General features: G+C 42.0%; 1 protein-coding gene across 1 annotated transcript in view; it reads right to left on the bottom strand.

The window, feature by feature from the left end:
- LOC106589860 (syntaxin-binding protein 4) overlaps positions 1-20,430 on the bottom strand; it is a 138,524-nt gene that overhangs the window by 94,854 nt on the left and 23,240 nt on the right. The window contains exons 8-13 of the mRNA XM_014180263.3: positions 17,251-17,383; positions 16,708-16,814; positions 16,052-16,355; positions 11,311-11,383; positions 6,091-6,188; positions 5,540-5,636 (exon numbers count right to left, since the gene is read on the bottom strand). Of these exons, the coding sequence (XP_014035738.1) occupies positions 5,540-5,636; positions 6,091-6,188; positions 11,311-11,383; positions 16,052-16,355; positions 16,708-16,814; positions 17,251-17,383 (812 nt within the window). The remainder of the gene's footprint in view (positions 1-5,539; positions 5,637-6,090; positions 6,189-11,310; positions 11,384-16,051; positions 16,356-16,707; positions 16,815-17,250; positions 17,384-20,430) is intronic.

The raw sequence follows: 20,430 nt of genomic DNA, 5'->3' as shown, positions 1-20,430 counted from the left end.
AGTTTAGTATAATGATACTCAATACCGTCACATTACCACTGTAAAAATATGCCTTAAAGTCAAAAATATACAGCACTTTTACTGTATAAAACACATGTGTTCAACTCTCCATCTGGAGAGCTAGTCCACTGGGTGTGCAGGCTTTTGCTCAAACACACCTGAGTCAGCTTAACAAGGTCCTGTTGAGGAGTTGATTTGTAGAGTCTGGTGTTTGAGTAGGGCTGGAACAAAAGCCTGCACACCCAGTAGCTCTCCTGGAGGTATTATGCTTAAGCAATAATGCATGAGTGGGTGTGGTATATCCTGTTGGGGATCTTATCCCGATATCGGGATTCATTGTCAAGAGACCAGGGCGGGAAATTCAAAAACTGCAAGAATCTAATAATTTCAATTTCTCAAACAATCAACTATTTCTCACAATTTGAAAGATAAACATCTCCTAAATCCAACCACATTGTCCGATTTCAAAGAGGCTTTACGGCGAAAGCATAAAGTTAGGTTATGTTAGGAGAGTACATTGAAAATAGCTGTGTGTAATGTTTTGTCAATTCAAAGACAGGCGTCACCATAAGCGGATAACCAGCTAGAATTATGCACCAACCTTTGACAATCTTCCTCAGATGACACTCCTAAGACATTATGTTACACAATACATGCATTTTTTGTTCCATCAAGTTCATATTTATATCCAAAAACAGCATTTTACCGAAGCGGTGAAAATCAGATTTTTTTTCTTCTCTCAAATGCTTCCGGTGAACAACGTTACAAATCACAAAATTACTATTCGATAACATTGGTAAATTATATTATTGTCATTCAAATATTCATAGTTTAACATTTCGTAAATGCTACTGCAATGCCAGATTTCAAAATAACTTTACTGGGAAATCACAATTTGCAATAAACCGGGTGCTGTGCTAAGAACAATAGGCTAGGCTATACAGGTTAGCACCATCTTGTACCCATGTAATATCAAAATTACTATTGTCAATATTCCCTTACCTTTGATTCTCTTCATCCATTGGCAATTCCACGCATCCCAGGTCCACTGCAAATGTGGTTTCTTTCAACAAAGTTCATAATTGATGTCCAAATAACTCCAAGTTGTTCCATGTTGTTAGCGCTTCGGTAGGCTACTAAAAAGTAGCGGGGGGGGGGAGTCACGGCGAAAAGTAAAAAAAATAATCTATTTACATTGTTCAAACATGTCAAACGTTGTTTAGCATCAATCTTTAGAGCCATTTTTAACGTGAAACATCAGTAATGTTTCAACCCGACCTCTCCTGTGTCTTGAAAAACGTCTTTGAAAAATGTATCGCATCACATGATTGCGCAGGTGCAGCCAATAATGAAGTGACGACATCCCAGGGAGGTCAACTTCTCTTCCTTGTCATCCGGTCTCTGTTCATCATAGACGCTTCAAACAACTTTATAAAGATCGTTGACATCTAGTGGAAGCCGTAGGAGTTGCGAAATGAATCCTTTCTCACTATGGTATCTATAAAACAATGACACTAAATAGTACAGTCAGAACATTCAAATTTTTTTTGGATCTATTTTTCACAGGTTTTTGCCTGCAATATGAGTTTTGTTATACTTACAGACACCATTCAAACTGTTTTAGAAAATTCAGAGTGTTTTCTATCCGAATGTGTTAATAATATGCATATCCTAGCTTCTGAGTTGGTGTAGGAGGCAGTTAAAAATGGGCACATATTTTTTTCAAAATTTCTCAATACTGCCCCCGAGCCCCAACAGGGGCCAATATACCATGGTTAAGGGCTGTTCTTACGCACAACGCAATGTGGAGTGCTAGGACACAGCCCTTAGCCGTGGTATATTGGCCATGTATCACAACCCCCCAAAATGACTTATTGCTATTATAAACTGGTTACCAACATAATAAGAGTAGTAAAAATAAATGTTTTGTCATACCCGTTGTACACGGTCAGATATACCCCCGGCTGTCAGCCAATCAGCATTCAGGGTTTGAACCAACCAGTTTATAATATAACATTAGAACATTAGCCTACAACCAAAAACTCTAATAAGATAATTCCCTCATTCAGTGAATCAGGTATAAAATGGCTATACTTAGGAGCAAGGTAGCTAAGCGAAGGGCTCTCGACTGACTTTTTCCTGTGCTAAGTAAGACATAAAAGAAGTCAGTGGAGGCTCTGCAGAGGAGGAAGGGAAGGACCATGAATATCATATCAATAAAAAGTGAAACATAAAAATATATATATATATATGTTTTTAGATAAAACCATATTAAATATATTGTCACCAAATAATTGATTAAAACACACTGTTTTGCAATGAAGGACTACCGTAGCCTCAGCAGCACTCTGTAGGGTAGCGCCATGGTGTAACAGCTAGCTTCTGTCCTCCCCTCTGGATACATTGACTTCAATACAAAACCTAGGAGGCTCATGGTTCTCACCCCCTTCCACTGACTTACACAGTAATTATGACAACTTCCAGAGGATGTCCTGATCCCAATCAAATGATCAGAGAATGAATCTAGTACTGAAAGCATAAGCTACAGCTTGCTAGCACTGCATAAAATGTGGTGAGTAGTTGACTCAAAGAGAGAAGGACAATAGTTGAACAGTTTCTTCCAAAATGAAGAAGCAAGAGAGAGATAGCTATATTTGGTTGTATTTTGCAGTTAGCTTGTTTAGTCTACTCAAACAACCGGCTCAAATAGAGAGGGATGCTATTGTTGTGGAAAACAACTAGCTGGCTATGGCTATACATCACTGGAACTCTTCCAAGTCAAGGTAAGCTTTTGTTTTATTAATTTGTCACCGGGGCCCACCAGTGTAACTGCTAAACTGCTTTCTGACTGTACACCGTACTGTATGATTGTAGCGGGTTTATTAACACGTTAGTTCTAGTAGATATGTTGACTGTGACCTGACAACCGATGTAGGCTGTGTGTAGCGGTTAGCGGTTATGATATGGCTTGAAAAGGTTTTTTCGCCGGGTCACAGACAGCTGATGTGTTGTGCACTGAAGTCAATAAGCAAAGGGAAAAGGTGAGAGGAGGAGAGCGAGTAGATAGTTGCGAGAAGGAATTATCTATACAATGAAAAAATTGATCATGCTGTTTGTATGTAGCTGCTATGAAAGTGAACTGTGTTTGCATGTGATTAGGGATGTATTCATTCCACCGATTCTGTTGAAAAATGTTTCTTAAACGGAAGCAAACAGAATGAAACAGGGATAAACATGCCTGAATTTGTTCAATAGAAACGTTTGCAACTGTTGGACTAATGATTAGCCCTTTGATCAGATAGATGCAGGCAAGAGTGTGTAAGGAGGCATTGAATGTGTCGCTGTATTTCACCTTGATTACTTTAATGTCTCTCGGCCTGCGCACCTACGTTGTGAACTTGCATTCATAGGCTAGGTTATAGAAACCTAATGATGGGTGCAGGGAAACCTTGAACTGGGTGAATGTCATATGAACGTAATAGAAATAAGGCCATGCTCATACATAAAATAAATAATCCTCATCTTAAAGGGCACCGACCACTGAAATAAGTTAGCTATCATCTAACATGTTCAGGGAATGCATGATGGATATTTTTGATGAGCAACATGTCAAAATAGGATCCAGAATGATCAGATACAATGTTGGCCCTTTAGAGATTAATTTGCCTACATGTTTTTGTGCATACTGGCCTAGGGCCTAGGCTATTTGCTACATAATTTAGGCCTACCACCTGTGAAAGTTAGAACTCAAAACACACTAGCTAGATTGCTCACTGTAAATATGATATTGTTGCTAGATAGAAATGCAATTGATCTAACAGTAAATGTAATGTCCTATAAAAATGTTCCATTTGTAGGCCTATATAGGCTCTTGATGTAGGCTATTCACTGCAAATGGTGCTCTCGGCTCCATTCTGCTAGTGTATCATCTCAATTATATACTCCATTTTTAAAGTGGTGTTACATCCTCTATATTGATAGTTGAGGAATAATTGTTATACAGATAAGTATGAAAGTCTCCTCTTTTTTAACAACAGTAACAGTAGTTGTTTTAAAAACTCTCTTTCCCGGAATTACATTTCAAAATGTTGCTCAACTGTCAGTATGCTTGTGCTTGTCAGAATGCATCACAGAATGCATCACTCCCTTCACTCTGTGTGCAAAGGGGGGAGAGGGAACGAGAGCCAGCATTCACTCTGTGTGCAAAGGGGGGAGAGGGAACGAGAGCCAGCATTCACTCTGTGTGCAAAGGGGGGAGAGGGAACGAGAGCCAGCATTCACTCTGTGTGCAAAGGGGGGAGAGGGAACGAGAGCCAGCATTCACTCTGTGTGTAAAGGGGGGAGAGGGAACGAGAGCCAGCATTCACTCTGTGTGCAAAGGGGGGAGAGGGACCGAGAGCCAGCACTGAAACAGGGACAGGGCAGATACTTTCATTGCAGGAAGCAGCTTAATGCACATTACTGTTGACCAAATAATGGCTTTAGAACTAAAAAATCTGCAGCAACGCTGTGAAGCCTAATCACCAACATAAGGAAAATTGCTTCGGTAAGAGGGCAATGTTGGTCTCAGTCATTTCCGTTTCTCGCTCCAGCTCTAGTTAGTTTTGTTGTCTATCAAATTGTCTTTTATTATTTTATTGCCATGGTGACAGAGACACAACATAACAGAAACACTGTAGCCATGTCTGTCGTATTTTAAAATACCTTTGAAAACTGAATTTGAGACATGTTAAGGCCTTCAAATCAGATAAATTAATAAAACATTTTTTAAGACTTTTGAAGGATGTGCAGACACCCTGTGAATGTGTTTAGGATAAGTATCAGCCATCAGGGTTAAACGTACATTGTCTTGCCCTGGAGGCAGAACTGAGCGGTTTCCACTAGATGGGCCAGCTGCAAAGTCAAAATTGGCTAGATTTTGGTGAAGTGTAGTCTTACCTGCACAGGCCACTGTCAGAGCAGGGTTAGGGTCAGGTAAGGTTATGGGGAAGTGTAGTCTTACCTGCACAGGCCACTGTCAGAGCAGGGTTAGGGTCAGGTAAGGTTATGGGGAAGTGTAGTCTTACCTGCACAGGCCACTGTTAGAGCAGGGTTAGGGTCAGGTAAGGTTATGGGGAAGTGTAGTCTTACCTGTGCAGGCCACTGTCAGAGCAGGGTTAGAGTTAGGTTCAGGCAAGGTTATGGGGAAGTGTAGTCTTAACAGCATAGGCCACTGTCAGAGCAGGGTTAGAGTTAGGTTCAGGCAAGGTTATGGGGAAGTGTAGTCTTACCAGCATAGGCCACTGTCAGAGCAGGGTTAGAGTTAGGGTCAGGCAAGGTTATGGGGAAGTGTAGTCTTGCCTGCGTAGGCCACTGTCAGAGCAGGGTTAGAGTTAGGGTCAGGCAAGGTTATGGGGAAGTGTAGTCTTACCTGCGAAGGCCACTGTCAGAGCAGGGTTAGGGTCAGGTAAGGTTATGGGGAAGTGTAGTCTTACCTGCGTAGGTCACTGTCAGAGCAGGGTTAGAGTTAGGGTAAGGTTATGGGGAAGTGTAGTCTTACCTGCATAGGCCACTGTCCCAGCAGGGTCTGTTTGTAGTCTGGCCCTCAACGTCTGTCTCTGTGCCTCTGTAGGATTCAGTCCCAATGCATCCAGAGCCTGGCAACACACACAGAGTTACACACACACACCATACCCTTAAATATGACCACACACACAGACTAGTAAACCACACACACACCTAGCGTGACTAAGCATGCTGGATGTGAATACTGCCTATCTATATTGCCATGATGTTGTGGGAGAATGATTGGAGCAGCTCGGACAAAGCACAGTGAACACAGTGAACACACACGTTGGCTGTATGGTGCAGTGTAATCAGGCCAGAGCACATGACAGGCCAGCAGCAGTAATAGCTTATTGAGCAGTGTCTCTGCAGGGATGAGGCAAAGTCAACACAATCAATACACTGCAATGACCCTAATGTCAAACCACATCCGTACAGCACACACACACAATTATAAACATTCCCATACACATACTCTAATTCTTAGACACATACATTAAACACTGATAAACACACACACTTTCACATCCACACGCACACACTGACCTGCTCCAGCCTCTCCAGTTTGAGGCGACAGATGGAGCTGAGGGAGCACTTCCTTTGTGGTACGTGACTGCTGACTGGCTGCCATACAGGGGAGGATTCTGGGTAGAGGGAGACAGACAGGTAACCAAGTGAAGCAGTGACTGGGTATAAAAACACATAACGTTGTTGTTGTTGTTTATGACAAATGTATTATATTTATTGCATGTACATGTGGAAAAAGAAAAGCTTATAAAATGGAGGAGGAGAGAGAGAAAGAGAGAGGCAGAGACAACGAGAGAGGCAGAGGCAAAGAGAGAGGCAGAGAGGCAGAGAGAAAGACAGAGGCAAAGAGAGAGGCAGAGGCAGAGAGAGAGAGGCAGAGAGGCAGAGAGAGAGGCAGAGGCAAAGAGAGAGGCAGAGGCAGAGAGAGAGGCAGAGGCAAAGAGAGAGGCAGAGGCAGAGAGAGAGAGATTTGTCACGTTCTGAGACAAATCATAATTTAAGGTACGTTACACATATTATTCGGAATATTCCCACTTAATGGGAACAATCCCACTTCATGCACAAGTCTGTTACACAAGCATATCTCAATTCAGCCCTTTGTCATTTCAGACAGGTCTAGTCAGAGTGAGAACAGGTGAGCTGTAAACAGACAGGTTCTGGAGAGAGAGATAATTAGAGATGGAAAAAAACAGGAAAGAACGGTGGAGGGAAATGATTCTGATGGACGGCTCTGCTTCACTGCAGCCTTCCAATCAAAAAAATCCATCTGTTCAAAAATGCACCAAGTTCACGACAAGAGGATAGACAGAGGCAGTCCTCTGATAGACAGATACAGATACAGTCCTCTGATAGTCCTCTGACAGACAGATACAGATACAGTCCTCTGTAGCTCTGTAGGTAGAGCATGGTGCTTGCAATATAAGGATAGTGGGTTCAATTCCTGGAACCACCTGTACGTAAAATGGATGCAAGCATGACTAAGTCACTTTGGATAAAAGCGTTTGCTAAATGGCCTATCATATTATTACAAATTGATATCTTGGAAGTGGTGGATTGAGGTAGTTCAGGTACTTAGTGTAGCTAAGGCAGGTAGTTAATGTATGCAAAACAGTTTTAGGTTTTGTTGACAAACGCAGTAAACATGTAGAAGTAAATGCAGTAAACGTGTAGAAGTAAATGTAGTAAACGTGTAGAGGTAAATGCAGTAAACAGGTAAATGTAGTAAACGTGTAGAGGTAAATGCAGTAAACAGGTAAATGCAGTAAACGTGTAGAGGTAAATGTAGTAAACAGGTAAATGCAGTAAACGTGTAGAGGTAAATGCAGTAAACGTGTAGATGTAAATGTAGTAAACAGGTAAATGCAGTAAACAGGTAAATGCAGTAAACAGGTAAATGCAGTAAACGTGTAGAGGTAAATGCAGTAAACAGGTAAATGCAGTAAACGTGTAGAGGTAAATGTAGTAAACAGGTAAATGTGTAGAGGTAAATGCAGTAAACGTGTAGAGGTAAATGCAGTAAACAGGTAAATGCAGTAAACGTGTAGAGGTAAATGCAGTAAACAGGTAAATGCAGTAAATGTGTAGAGGTAAATTCAGTAAACAGGTAAATGCAGTAAACAGGTAAATGCAGTAAACGTGTAGAGGTAAATGCAGTAAACAGGTAAATGCAGTAAATGTGTAGAGGTAAATTCAGTAAACAGGTAAATGCAGTAAACAGGTAAATGCAGTAAACGTGTAGAGGTAAATGCAGTAAACAGGTAAATGCAGTAAATGTGTAGAGGTAAATTCAGTAAACAGGTAAATGCAGTAAACAGGTAATGCAGTAAACGTGTAGAGGTAAATTCAGTAAACAGGTAAATGCAGTAAACGTGTAGAGGTAAATGCAGTAAATGTGTAGAGGTAAATGCAGTAAATGTGTAGAGGTAAATGCAGTAAATGTGTAGAGGTAAATGCAGTAAATGTGTAGAGGTAAATGCAGTAAACGTGTAGAGGTAAATGTAGTAAACAGGTAAATGCAGTAAACATGTAGAGGTAAATGCAGTAAATGTGTAGAGGTAAATGTAGTAAACAGGTAAATGCAGTAAACGTGTAGAGGTAAATGCAGTAAACGTGTAGAGGTAAATGCAGTAAACAGGTAAGTGCAGTAAATGTGTAGAGGTAAATGCAGTAAACAGGTAAATGCAGTAAACGTGTAGAGGTAAATGCAGTAAACAGGTAAATGTCGTAAATGTGTAGAGGTAAATGCAGTAAACAGGTAAATGCAGTAAACGTGTAGAGGTAAATGCAGTAAACAGGTAAATGCAGTAAAAGTGTAGAGGTAAATGCAGTAAACAGGTAAATGCAGTAAATGTGTAGAGGTAAATGCAGTAAACGTGTAGAGGTAAATGCAGTAAACAGGTAAATGCAGTAAACGTGTAGAGGTAAATGCAATAAACGTGTAGAGGTAAATGCAGTAAACGTGTAGAGGTAAATGCAGTAAACAGGTAAATGCAGTAAACGTGTAGAGGTAAATGCAGTAAACAGGTAAATGCAGTAAACGTGTAGAGGTAAATGCAGTAAACAGGTAAATGCAGTAAACGTGTAGAGGTAAATGCAGTAAACAGGTAAATGCAGTAAACGTGTAGAGGTAAATGCAGTAAACAGGTAAATACAGTAAACGTGTAGAGGTAAATGCAGTAAATGTGTAGAGGTAAATGCAGTAAATGTGTAGAGGTAAATGCAGTAAACGTGTGGAGGTAAATGCAGTAAACGTGTAGAGGTAAATGCAGTAAACAGGTAAATGCAGTAAACGTGTAGAGGTAAATGCAGTAAACAGGTAAATACAGTAAACGTGTAGAGGTAAATGCAGTAAATGTGTAGAGGTAAATGCAGTAAACGTGTAGAGGTAAATGCAGTAAACAGGTAAATACAGTAAACGTGTAGAGGTAAATGCAGTAAACAGGTAAATACAGTAAACGTGTAGAGGTAAATGCAGTAAACAGATAAATGCAGTAAAAGTGTAGAGGTAAATGCAGTAAACAGGTAAATGCAGTAAACGTGTAGAGGTAAATGCAGTAAACGTGTAGAGGTAAATGCAGTAAACGTGTAGAGGTAAATGCAGTAAACAGGTAAATGCAGTAAACGTGTAGAGGTAAATGCAGTAAACAGGTAAATGCAGTAAACGTGTAGAGGTAAATGCAGTAAACAGGTAAATGCAGTAAACGTGTAGAGGTAAATGCAGTAAACAGGTAAATGCAGTAAACGTGTAGAGGTAAATGCAGTAAACAGGTAAATACAGTAAACGTGTAGAGGTAAATGCAGTAAATGTGTAGAGGTAAATGCAGTAAATGTGTAGAGGTAAATGCAGTAAACGTGTGGAGGTAAATGCAGTAAACGTGTAGAGGTAAATGCAGTAAACAGGTAAATGCAGTAAACGTGTAGAGGTAAATGCAGTAAACAGGTAAATACAGTAAACGTGTAGAGGTAAATGCAGTAAATGTGTAGAGGTAAATGCAGTAAATGTGTAGAGGTAAATGCAGTAAACGTGTGCACAGGAGTCATATCTGATTATACTGCTGCACCACCTGAACATTAACATGTTGGGCAACACAGAACATCCAGCATCCAGACAACACCACTTATCATCATTCCAAAGCCGCTCTGAAGAACATTATTCTGACAAGGGATTCCATCCGGAAGATGACAACATGTTATTGGGACGGAGGCAGACAGAATGTCTTGTTTTTGACACCATCAGATCCAAGAATCTCCCACCTGCCTAATTTCCTCCTTCCAGGCTGCATGCCACACCACATCACTACAGCCCCCTCTATACTAATCTGAGCTCAGGTTCCCAAATGGCTCCATATTCCCTATATAGTGCATTACTTTTGACCAGGGCCCTTATGGCCTACTATAGACCAGGGTTTCCCAAACTCGGTCCAGGAGCCCCCCCGGGTGCACGTTTTTGTCCTAGCACTACACAGCTGATTCAAATATTCAAAACTTGATGATGAGTTGGTTAGTTGAATCAGCTGAGTAGTGCTAGGACAAAAACCAAAACGTGCACCCAGGAGGGGCCCCAGGACCGAGTTTGGGAAGCGCTGCTATAGGCGACAGCATATTGTAATGTAGAGCAGAGTAGAATAATAATTTCCCAGAGGGAACTTTGGTACCACACATACCCTTACAGAATTGCTTTCAACTGATTAGAATAGTATAGAACAGAGTAGAGCAGTGTAAAAATGTGTCAAACCATACAACCCAGCTTAGAACGACAACAGAACAAATACACACAAAAGCACAGAACAGTTGAGAACACTGAACCCTGGAACCCACACAGAGACACACATGGATCGATGAGTAAGGTGCATGACAAGACGTCATGCTAGAACTGGTTTCAAAAGTAGGTTTCAAATATATGTCACATCATTACTGGGGATGGTTGTTGGCCTGACTCACTCGTTTGCCTCAAATCAAATCAAATTGTATTAGTCACATGTGCCGAATACAACAGGTACAGTGAAATGCCTACTTACAAGCCCCTAACCAACAATGCAGTTTCAAAAAATACGGATAAGAATAAGAGATAAAAGTAACAAGTAATTAAAGAGCAGCAGTAAAAAAAGAACAATATATACAGGGGGGTGCCAGTACAGAGTCAATGTGCGGGGGCACCGGTTAGTTGAGGTAATATGTACATGTAGGTACAGTTTGCCTGTACTCACAGACTGAGTTTTTGACATGGCTCTTCCCTCTGGAGAGAGATAAGGGCTAAAAAGGCACACTCTCATTTAACTAGTATCACTTCTTTACGACCTGCTGTGATCTGTTTCCACGTAGATTCCACCTACAGGTATGCGTCCCAAAATGGCACCTTATTCCATGTATATAGCACACTACTTTAAACCAGAGGCCAATGGGCCCTGATCAAAAGAAGTGCACTACATAGGAATTAAGGTGTCATTTGTGATGCATTCTAATTGTAGGTGTATCCGAGGGCAGGACTGGAACATGTCCTAAAGCAATTGGACACGATGTTCAGAAATGTACATCAACAACAACTCACTACACCACTTTCTGGTCTGGCTGTTTTCAGAAATGTCAGTGTAGTTATATTAGCCCAGAGGCCAAGGTGAAGGGAAGGGAAGAAGAATGAGAGAGAGGCTGAGATAGAGAGAGAAAAAAAATGAAAGGGGGAAAGAGAGGAAAAACCGAGACAGAGATACAGAGAGATAGAGAAATAGACAGGTTTCTCACCAGGCTTGGCGTCTGTGGTGCTGGGACTCTGAGGAGGGGAGGAGACGCACGTCTGTTCTGTCCTCATTCGCACCTGCAGGACACAACCACATTACCACCACATTACCACACCACCACATTACCACCACATTACTACCACACCACCACCACATTACCACCACATTACCACACCACCACATTACCACCACATTACTACCACACCACCACATTACCGCCACATTACCACCACATTACTACCCACACCACCACCACATTACCACCACATTACTACCACACCACCACATTACCACCACATTACTACCACACCACCACATTACCACCACATTACCACACCACCACATTACCACCACATTACCACACCACCACATTACCACCACATTACCACACCACCACATTACTACCACACAACCACATTACCACCACATTACCACCACATTACTACCACACCACCACCACATTACCACCACATTACTACCACACCACCACATTACCACCACATTACTACCACACCACCACATTACCACCACATTACCACACCACCACATTACCACCACATTACCACCACACCACCACCACATTACCACCACATTACCACCACATTACCACACCACCACATTACCACACAACCACATTACCACCACATTACCACACCACCACATTACTACCACACCACCACATTACCACCACATTACCACCACATTACCACCACCACATTACCACCACATTACTACCACACCACCACATTACCACCACACCACCACCACATTACCACCACATTACCACCACACCACCACATTACCACCACACCACACAACCAATGTTCCCTCTAATTTTTTTAGGCTCTGGGAAAATTTCAGGTCTGATGAGCGCAAACTTGAACGATGTGAAAATTCGGTGCAATTTCCATCGCATGTTTACTGTGAACACTGAGGCTGTACCCGCTTTAAGTTGCAGGGCTTGACATTAACCTGTTTATCCACTTGTCCTTTAGACAAGGAGGTGACTGAAAATGTTGTTGACTTGTTTGAGACAAGAAACCACTTTACAAAATAAAATACATTATTATTCCCATACCATTACTACAGAGAATCAGACTAATTATGCTACACTCTGCCTATAGGTTACTTAGCTTGCTCTAGCCCAGTTATAGATCATTTGTAGTCAGCAATAGGGGAGTGATTGCTTCCTACATTTCAAGACCCCTTTATAAGTGAGTGAGGTAAATAGATTTTTTTTGTCTTAAAGGGGCAGTGTTGTGTTTTGAGACAGAAAAAAAAGGTCTTTATCTGACTCACTTTTTAAAGTGGTCTAGAAATGTAGGAAGCAATCACTCCCCTATTGCTGACTACAAATTATCTATAACTGGGCTAATTACGCACTAACTTTCAAAGAATATGAACAAAATGCACACGTGCCTACATACAGCTCTCGCTTTGATCTCAAAACAAGTGCATCTACTCACGATCGCTCATACTGTAAACACAGTCCAGTTCAAAGTAAATGGCACAGATTCATGTATGGCAATGGTCTATTTGTATTTACAATAGGCCTACTGCAGCTCTGATTGTTTATGCCACACCAGTCTGTGTAGAGTACGGGCTGAGTAATGCGTGTCAATGCAATAGAATCCTACTCCGATGCGTTCTGCCTACAACAAAATCTCTTGCATAGTTAGTTTTGTTTCGGTATGTTGCATTGAAAGTGGTTAATATTGCGTTGATTCGATCACAATTGCCACAGTAAAGGGAAGCAGTGATAGTGTTAACAGGGAACATTTTAGAACAGTGGTCACCAACCTTTTCTGAGTCAAGATCACTTAGAGTCAACATGACTTAAAACTCAGCAAAAAAAGAAATGTCCTCTCACTGGGTTTATTTTCAGCGAACTTAACATGTGTAAATATTTGTATGAACATAACATAAACTGAACAAGTTCCACAGACATGGGACTAACAGAAATTGAATAATGTGTCCCTGAACAAAGGGGTGGGGGGTCAAAATCAAAAGTAACAGTCAGTATCTGTTATGGCCACCAGCTGCATTAAGTACGGCAGTGCATCTCCTCCTCATGGACTGCCCCAGATTTGCCAGTTCTTGCTGTGAGATGTTACTCCACTCTTCCACCAAGGCACCTGCAAGTTCCCGGACATTTCTGGGGGAATGGCCCTAGCCCTCACCCTCCAATCCAACAGGTCTCAGACGTGCTCAATGGGATTGAGATTCGTGCTTTTCGCTGGCCATGGCAGAACACTGACATTCCCGTCTTACAGGAAATCACGCACAGAACGAGCAGTGGCATTGTCATGCTGGTGGGTCATGTTAGGATGAGCCTGCAGGAAGGGTACCACATGAGGGAGGAGGATGTCTTCCATGTAATGCACAGTGTTGAGATTGCCTGCAATGACAACAAGCTCAGTCTGATGATGCTGTGACACACCGCCCCAGACCATGACGGACCCTCCACCTCCAAATCAATCCCGCTCCAGAGTACAGGCCTCGGTGTAACGCTCATTCCTTTGTCAATAAACGCAAATCCGAATCCATCACCTCTGGTGAGACAAAACCGCAACTCGTCAGTGAAGAGCACTTTTTGCCAGTCCTGTCTGGTCCAGGGACGGTGGGTTTGTGCCCATAGGCAACGTTGTTGCCGGTGATGTCTGGTGAGGACCTGCCTTACAACAGGCCTACAAGCCCTCAGTCCAGCCTTTCTCAGTCCATTGCGGACAGTCTGAGCACTAATGGAGGGATTGTGCGTTCCTGGTGTAACTCAGGCAGTTGTTGTTGCCATCCTGTACTTGTCCCGCAGTTGTGATGTTCGGATGTACCAATCCTGTGCAGGTGTTGTTACACGTGGTCTGCCACTGCGAGGACGATCAGCTGTCCGTCCTGTCTCCCTGTAGTGCTGTCTTAGGCGTCTCACAGTACGGACATTGCAATTTATTGCCCTGGCCACATCTGCAGTCCTCATGCCTCCTTGCAGCATGCCTAAGGCACGTTCACGCAGATGAGCAGGGACTCTGGGCATCTTTCTTTTGGTATTTTTCATAGTCAGAAGAAAGGCCTCTTTAGTGTCCTAAGTTTTCATAACTGTGACCTTAATTGCCTACCGTCTGTAAGCTGTTAGTGTCTTAACGACCGTTCCACAGGTGCATGTTCATTCATTGTTTATGGTTCATTGAACAAGCATGGGAAACAGTGTATAAACCCTTTACAATGAAGATCTGTGAAGTTATTTGGATTTTTACGAATTATCTTTGAAAGACGGGGTCCTGAAAAAGATATGTTTCTTTTTTTGCTGAGTTTACAACATTAACCAATTAAAAACATTACTGTAGCAATGAGGTTTGTGCTGTAAGCTATAGGCCCAACACATTATCACCGCATATTGGTTTTGCTTGAATTAACCTGCCAATGCATTGTGGTTCGGGGCCATTTTTTTACAATTATATTTCTACATTTAAGGTAGTCAATATGATCACACTGGTAATAGAACCGTTGTTGTATTGTGAGGCATAGCTGAGTGAGCATACATTTAAATAATTGTATTTATTTATTTTACTGGGCTGATGGTGCCTGCATCTGATGGTCAGTCTCAGTGGAGGGAGAGAGCAGCAGACTGAGGGTCTGCCTCTTAACACCCCTCAGCTCTCCCTTTCCTCCACTGACACTGACCAAAAAGGGACACTGTCTTCCAGCTGATGGGGAAACTCGAGTCGCACCGCATTATTTCTGCCTCATGCACAAATTCATGTTACTCCTATGAACAGAAAGTGAAATATTCCTTGATATTAAAAAAGACCCAAGCTGCTAATAATAATAATAAGCCTATAGATACTTTCCTACTCATTCATTACTGCTGCAGTGCTTGTAGCGCTGAGTGGAAATAGGAAGACGTGCATTTCATGGCTTATAAAAGTGTTGAATACAAAGTGTTGACAGTGCTGTGTAAGAACTTAAACATGAACTCACCTCATAAAAACAGCAGCTCTTTGCTGTATTTGCTGACAGTGTCTCTCTAGTCATAGTTTTAAACATGTTGAAATCTGTAGCTTTCTTTTATGTCTGCTACGTTACTGCAGACAGGGATCTGAGCCATCCGATTGGCCAGCGGTAGGCCTATAGTGCACTTTTTTGTACAACAAAATGTGTACCTTTAGACAAATTAAATAGTTCAAAATGGCAACAGTTGGCCTACCCCGCGCACGGCAGCTGAATCAGGTGCACCTACTGCCAACAGCCTGAGACAAATAAAAATAGGAACACAAGGCTTTATCATTGGTTTGTTTTTACTAAAATGTTTGGAGATCAACTAGGAAAGCCTTGGAGATCAACTAGGAAAGCCTTGGAGATCAACTAGGAAAGCCTTGGAGATCAACTATGAAAGCCTTGGAGATCAACTAGGAAAGCCTTGGAGATCAACTATGAAAGCCTTGGAGATCAACTATGAAAGCCTTGGAGATCAACTATGAAAGCCTTGGAGATCAACTAGGAAAGCCTTGGAGATCGACAAGTCAATCGTGATCGACCGGTTGGTGACCACTGCTCTATAAAGTTGAGTGAAGTTCAATCTCCTACTTCTCGCTGTGGCGTACGCATGCAGCTTAGAGGGAACGTTACACACACCACATCCCACCACCACACCAACTATTAATACCATAAGGAGGAATAACCATATTCACAGAAAACCCTGTGGGGGTGTGTAAGTGCGTGTGTGCATTTGTCCCTGCGTTAAAGTCCCAAACCTGGCTGAGGTTGACAGAAGGCAGGGTCTCACTGGCGGGGTTGAGGGTGGAGGTGATCTTGGGCACCACCAGGGGAGCTCCAGGGAGGGCTGCAGGGAGCGTGGTTCTCCTGTGCTGGAGCAGTGACCGAGGGGGAGGCAGGGCCCCCAGCACAGCCAGGGTCCCTCTCCTGGTGGGGGGCACTGAGGAGGCTCCACTGTCTGCGCCCTGTGGGATGAAAGGACTCTGGGGGCCACTGCTGGAGGAAGCAGAACTGGTGGAAGACCTGTGTCTCATAAACGCTATCTCCACCGTAGGGTCTGGTCTGGAGAAGGACAGACAAAATTGAGAATGGATTGGACTATTTTGAATCTCGTTAATAGACTGCGTCCCAAATGGCACCCTATTCCCTATATAGTGCACTATTTTTGACAAGGGCCCATAGGGATCAAGTCAAAGGTAGTGCACTATTGAATAGGCTGCCATTTGAACGCAGTCTACGTTATAGTTCACACGATTCCTTCAGAGATTGTTCTGGACACATTACAGTAGAGATGGATGTGTTTACTCTTCTACTTCTGTCTGTTTATACAGGAACCTTGAAAACAAGATGGTGGACCTCAGGAGGTTTATCCTGTCAATACATATTCAAGTGAAGTCATAAAGGTGCGCCCCACCTGAGTTTGGTGCGTGTCAGGATACTTCTAGCCTCCTCATAGGTCACTCCGATTAACGACTCCTTATTAATCGACACCAGCTGGTCTCCTGGCTGTAGTCTACCGTCCTGTCATATAAAACACAAACTAGATCAAGGGTCAAGGGTCATGGTTTCATTGTAATATGATAACAATATGGTCGATATCAGTTAAATACAGGTCAAGAATATCTTTAGGTCATTAATTACAGGTAGAGAATATCTTTAGGTCATTAGGCTTTAGTTATTGTATTAGTTAAATACAGGTAGAGAAAACAGTGCCTTGCAAAAGTATTCATCCCCCTTGGTGTTTTTCCTATTTTGTTGCATGTAATGGACATACACAAAAAAGTCAAAATTTGTGAAAAAATTACTTGTTTAAAAAAATTCTAAAAAATAAAAAACATTAGGCTATAGTTATTTTATGCCTTAACTAACATCTCACACTTTATTATTTATTCACACAAAACCCCTGTGTAACCCCTGATTCCCCCAGTATCAGAAGGTAAACATAGTGACCAGTCACCCTCTGGCAGTCTCCTCCAGGCACTATTTCCTGAATCAACACCATTGGTCCCTCGGCTCGGTTAGCTCCTCCCTTGATGATGAGTCCCAGGCCTGTTCCCTTTGAGATGCATATCAACTGAATGATGCTGTCACTAGGGAGAGAGAGAGACATAATGAGGTGGAAACTGAGCTGCACTTCCTAACCTCCTGCCAAATTTAAGAGCATATTAGAGACACCTATTTCCCTCAGATTAAACAAACCCAATTTTGATAAACTCCCATATCTACTGGGTGAAATACCGGTGTGCCATCACAGCAGCAAGATGTGTGACCTGTTGCCACAAGAAAAGGGCAACCAGTGAAGAACAAACACCAATGTAAATACAACCCATATTTATGTTTATTTATTTTACCTTTTGTACTTTAACTGTTTGCACACAATATGACATTTGAAATGTCTATTATTTTGGAACTTCTGTGAGTGTTAATTTGTAAATTTTTATTGTTTATTTCACTTTTGTTTATTATCTACTTCACTTGCTTTGGCAATGTTCACATATGTTTCTCATGCCAATAAAGCCCTTAAATTGAAATTGAGACAGAGAGAGAGAGAGAGAGAGAGAGAGAGAGAGAGAAAAAAATCAGAAAGACACTGTAGGGAGGTGGCAGAAATGAGAGACAATAGTTCAGACTAACACACTGACTGTAGTCATGACTAAATAAAATAACAGAAATAGGACAGCACTCCGGTAAATAAACTTAAATGGACATTTATTGCCGCACGAACGTTTGGGGTATAAGCCCTTCTTCAGCGTTCAAGGCAATGACAATAAATGTCACAACAACCTCACAGGTGGGCATAATTCAAAAATTCCCAGTCAGTATTGGCCCAATCAAGAGATCCCAGCAGAGAGGGCTGTGGGGGAAACATGACAATCTAATAAAGATACATAGACAATCAATACAATTACATTGTGATGTCATTACCAAAGTGTTTGGCGTATTGATAACACTACAAACAACAACAGTAAGAACATTCCTCATTAAGGCCTGCTGGGGCAAGAGTTCCCAACCGTCTATACATTATGTCTCTCTGCGGAGAAGTCATTCATCCCCATCTCCTCCCCTACGTGGCGCCTTCACCAATTCAATGCCTATACAACGCAAGGCACTTAGTTCATGACTATGGCTTTTGAAATGTCTGGCAACAGGTGATTTTTCATTGTGGTTGCCAGTGGAGCTCTTATGCTCACATATCCTCGTCTTAAGTTCACGTTTGGTCTGACCCACATAATAAAGGTTACAGGAACACAAAGATATACAACACATTTTTTGTGTTACATGTTATTCCACCTGGAACCTTTATCATCTCACCTGAATGGGGATGGATAAGAGAGTTCCCTCTGATCATAGCAGGGATATTGCCTTCAGGAATGATAGTCATGAAAAACAATGCTTTTTTGTTAGGCAAATCTGACCTTACTAAACAATCCCATAAATTTGAGGGTCTCATAGGAAAACTCTCTTATCCACCTCGGGGTGATTCAAATGCTTTACCAAACCTGGGGTCACGGTGTAATATGTGATTAGTACAAAGTGGCCACCTGTTGCCTTGATGACAGCTTTGCACACTCTTGGCATTCTCTCAAACAGCTTCACCTGGAATGCTTTTCCAACAGTCTTGAAGGAGTTCCCACATATGCTGAGCACTTGTTGGCTGCTTTTCCTTCACTCTGTGGTCCAACTCATCCCAAACCATCTCAATTGGGTTGAGGTTGGGTGATTGTGGAGGCCAGGTCATCTGATGCAGCACTCCATCGCTCTCCTTCTTGATCACATAGCCATTTCACAGCCTGGAGGTGTGTTGGGTCATTGTCCTGTTGAAAAGCAAATTATATTCCGACTAAGCACAAACCAAATGGGATGACGTAACACTGCAGAATGCTGTGGTAGCCATGCTGGTTAAGTGTGCCTTGAATTATAAATAAATTACTGACAGTGTCACCAGCAAAGCACCCCCACATCATCAAACCTCCTCCTCCATGCTTCATGGTGGGAACCACACATGCGGAGATCATCCACTGTACGTCTCACAAAGACATGGCGGTTGGAACCAAAAATCTCAAATTTGGACTCGTCAGAACAAAGGACAGATTTCCACCCGTAAAATATCCATTGCTAGTGTTTCTTGGCCCAAGCAAGTCTCTTCTTCTTATTGGTGTCCTTTTGTAGTGTTTTTTTTTTTGCAGAAATTTGACCATGAAGGCAATCTGAGGTGCAGTTAACTGTACTGAACGTATCCTCTGCAGCAGAGGAAACTCTGGGTATTCCTTTCCTGTGGTGGTCCTCATGAGAGCCAGTTTCATCATAGTGCATGATGGTTTTTGCGACTACACTTGAAGTATTGACTGACCTTCATGTCTTAAAGTAATGATGGACTGTCATTTCTCTTTGCTTATTTGAGCTGTTCTTGCCATAATATGGACTTGGTCTTCTACCAAATAGGGTTATCTTCTGTATACCACCCCTACTTTGTCACAACACAACTGATTGGCTCAAATGCGTTAAGGAAAGAAATTCCACAAATGTACTTTTAACAAGGCACACCTGTTAATACCTCATGAAGCTGGTTGAGAGAATACCAACAGTGTGCAAAGCTGTCATCAAGGCAAAGGGTGGCTACTTTTAAGAATCTAAAATATATTTACTACATGATTCCATATGTGTTATTTCATAGTTCTGATGTAGAAAATAGTAAAAATATAGAAAAACCCTAGAATGAGTAGGTGTGTCAAAACTTTTGATAAATTAGAGTCACAAATGCGCCTAATGCGAAAGGAGTTGGCTATATGGTGAACTATTTTTTAATAATGGTGTATGATAACTGCTGAAATTAAGAAAAGTATTTATATCTGTTTCTTTACTATAAACCTCAGTGTGCAAGCCAGTGTGATCTTAATGACAGGTAACGACATAATGACAGGTAATGACATCATAATGACATAATGTATTTGTATTGTGCGTCTACATATAGTATCTTTATTTGATTGTGATGTCTCCCCCCCAGCTCCCTCTGCTGGGATCTCTTGATTGGGACAGTACTGACTGGGAATTTAGAATTATTTAGAGGCCTGATCACCGACAACAATGAGACAGCCTATAGGGAGGAGATCAGAGACCTGGCCGGGTGGTGGCAGAA

This window comes from Salmo salar, chromosome 28 (assembly GCF_965601325.2).
Source record: "Salmo salar chromosome 28, fSalSal1, whole genome shotgun sequence".
Classification (NCBI taxonomy): Eukaryota; Metazoa; Chordata; class Actinopteri; order Salmoniformes; family Salmonidae; genus Salmo; species Salmo salar.
This window is presented reverse-complemented; position numbering and strand designations above follow the sequence as displayed.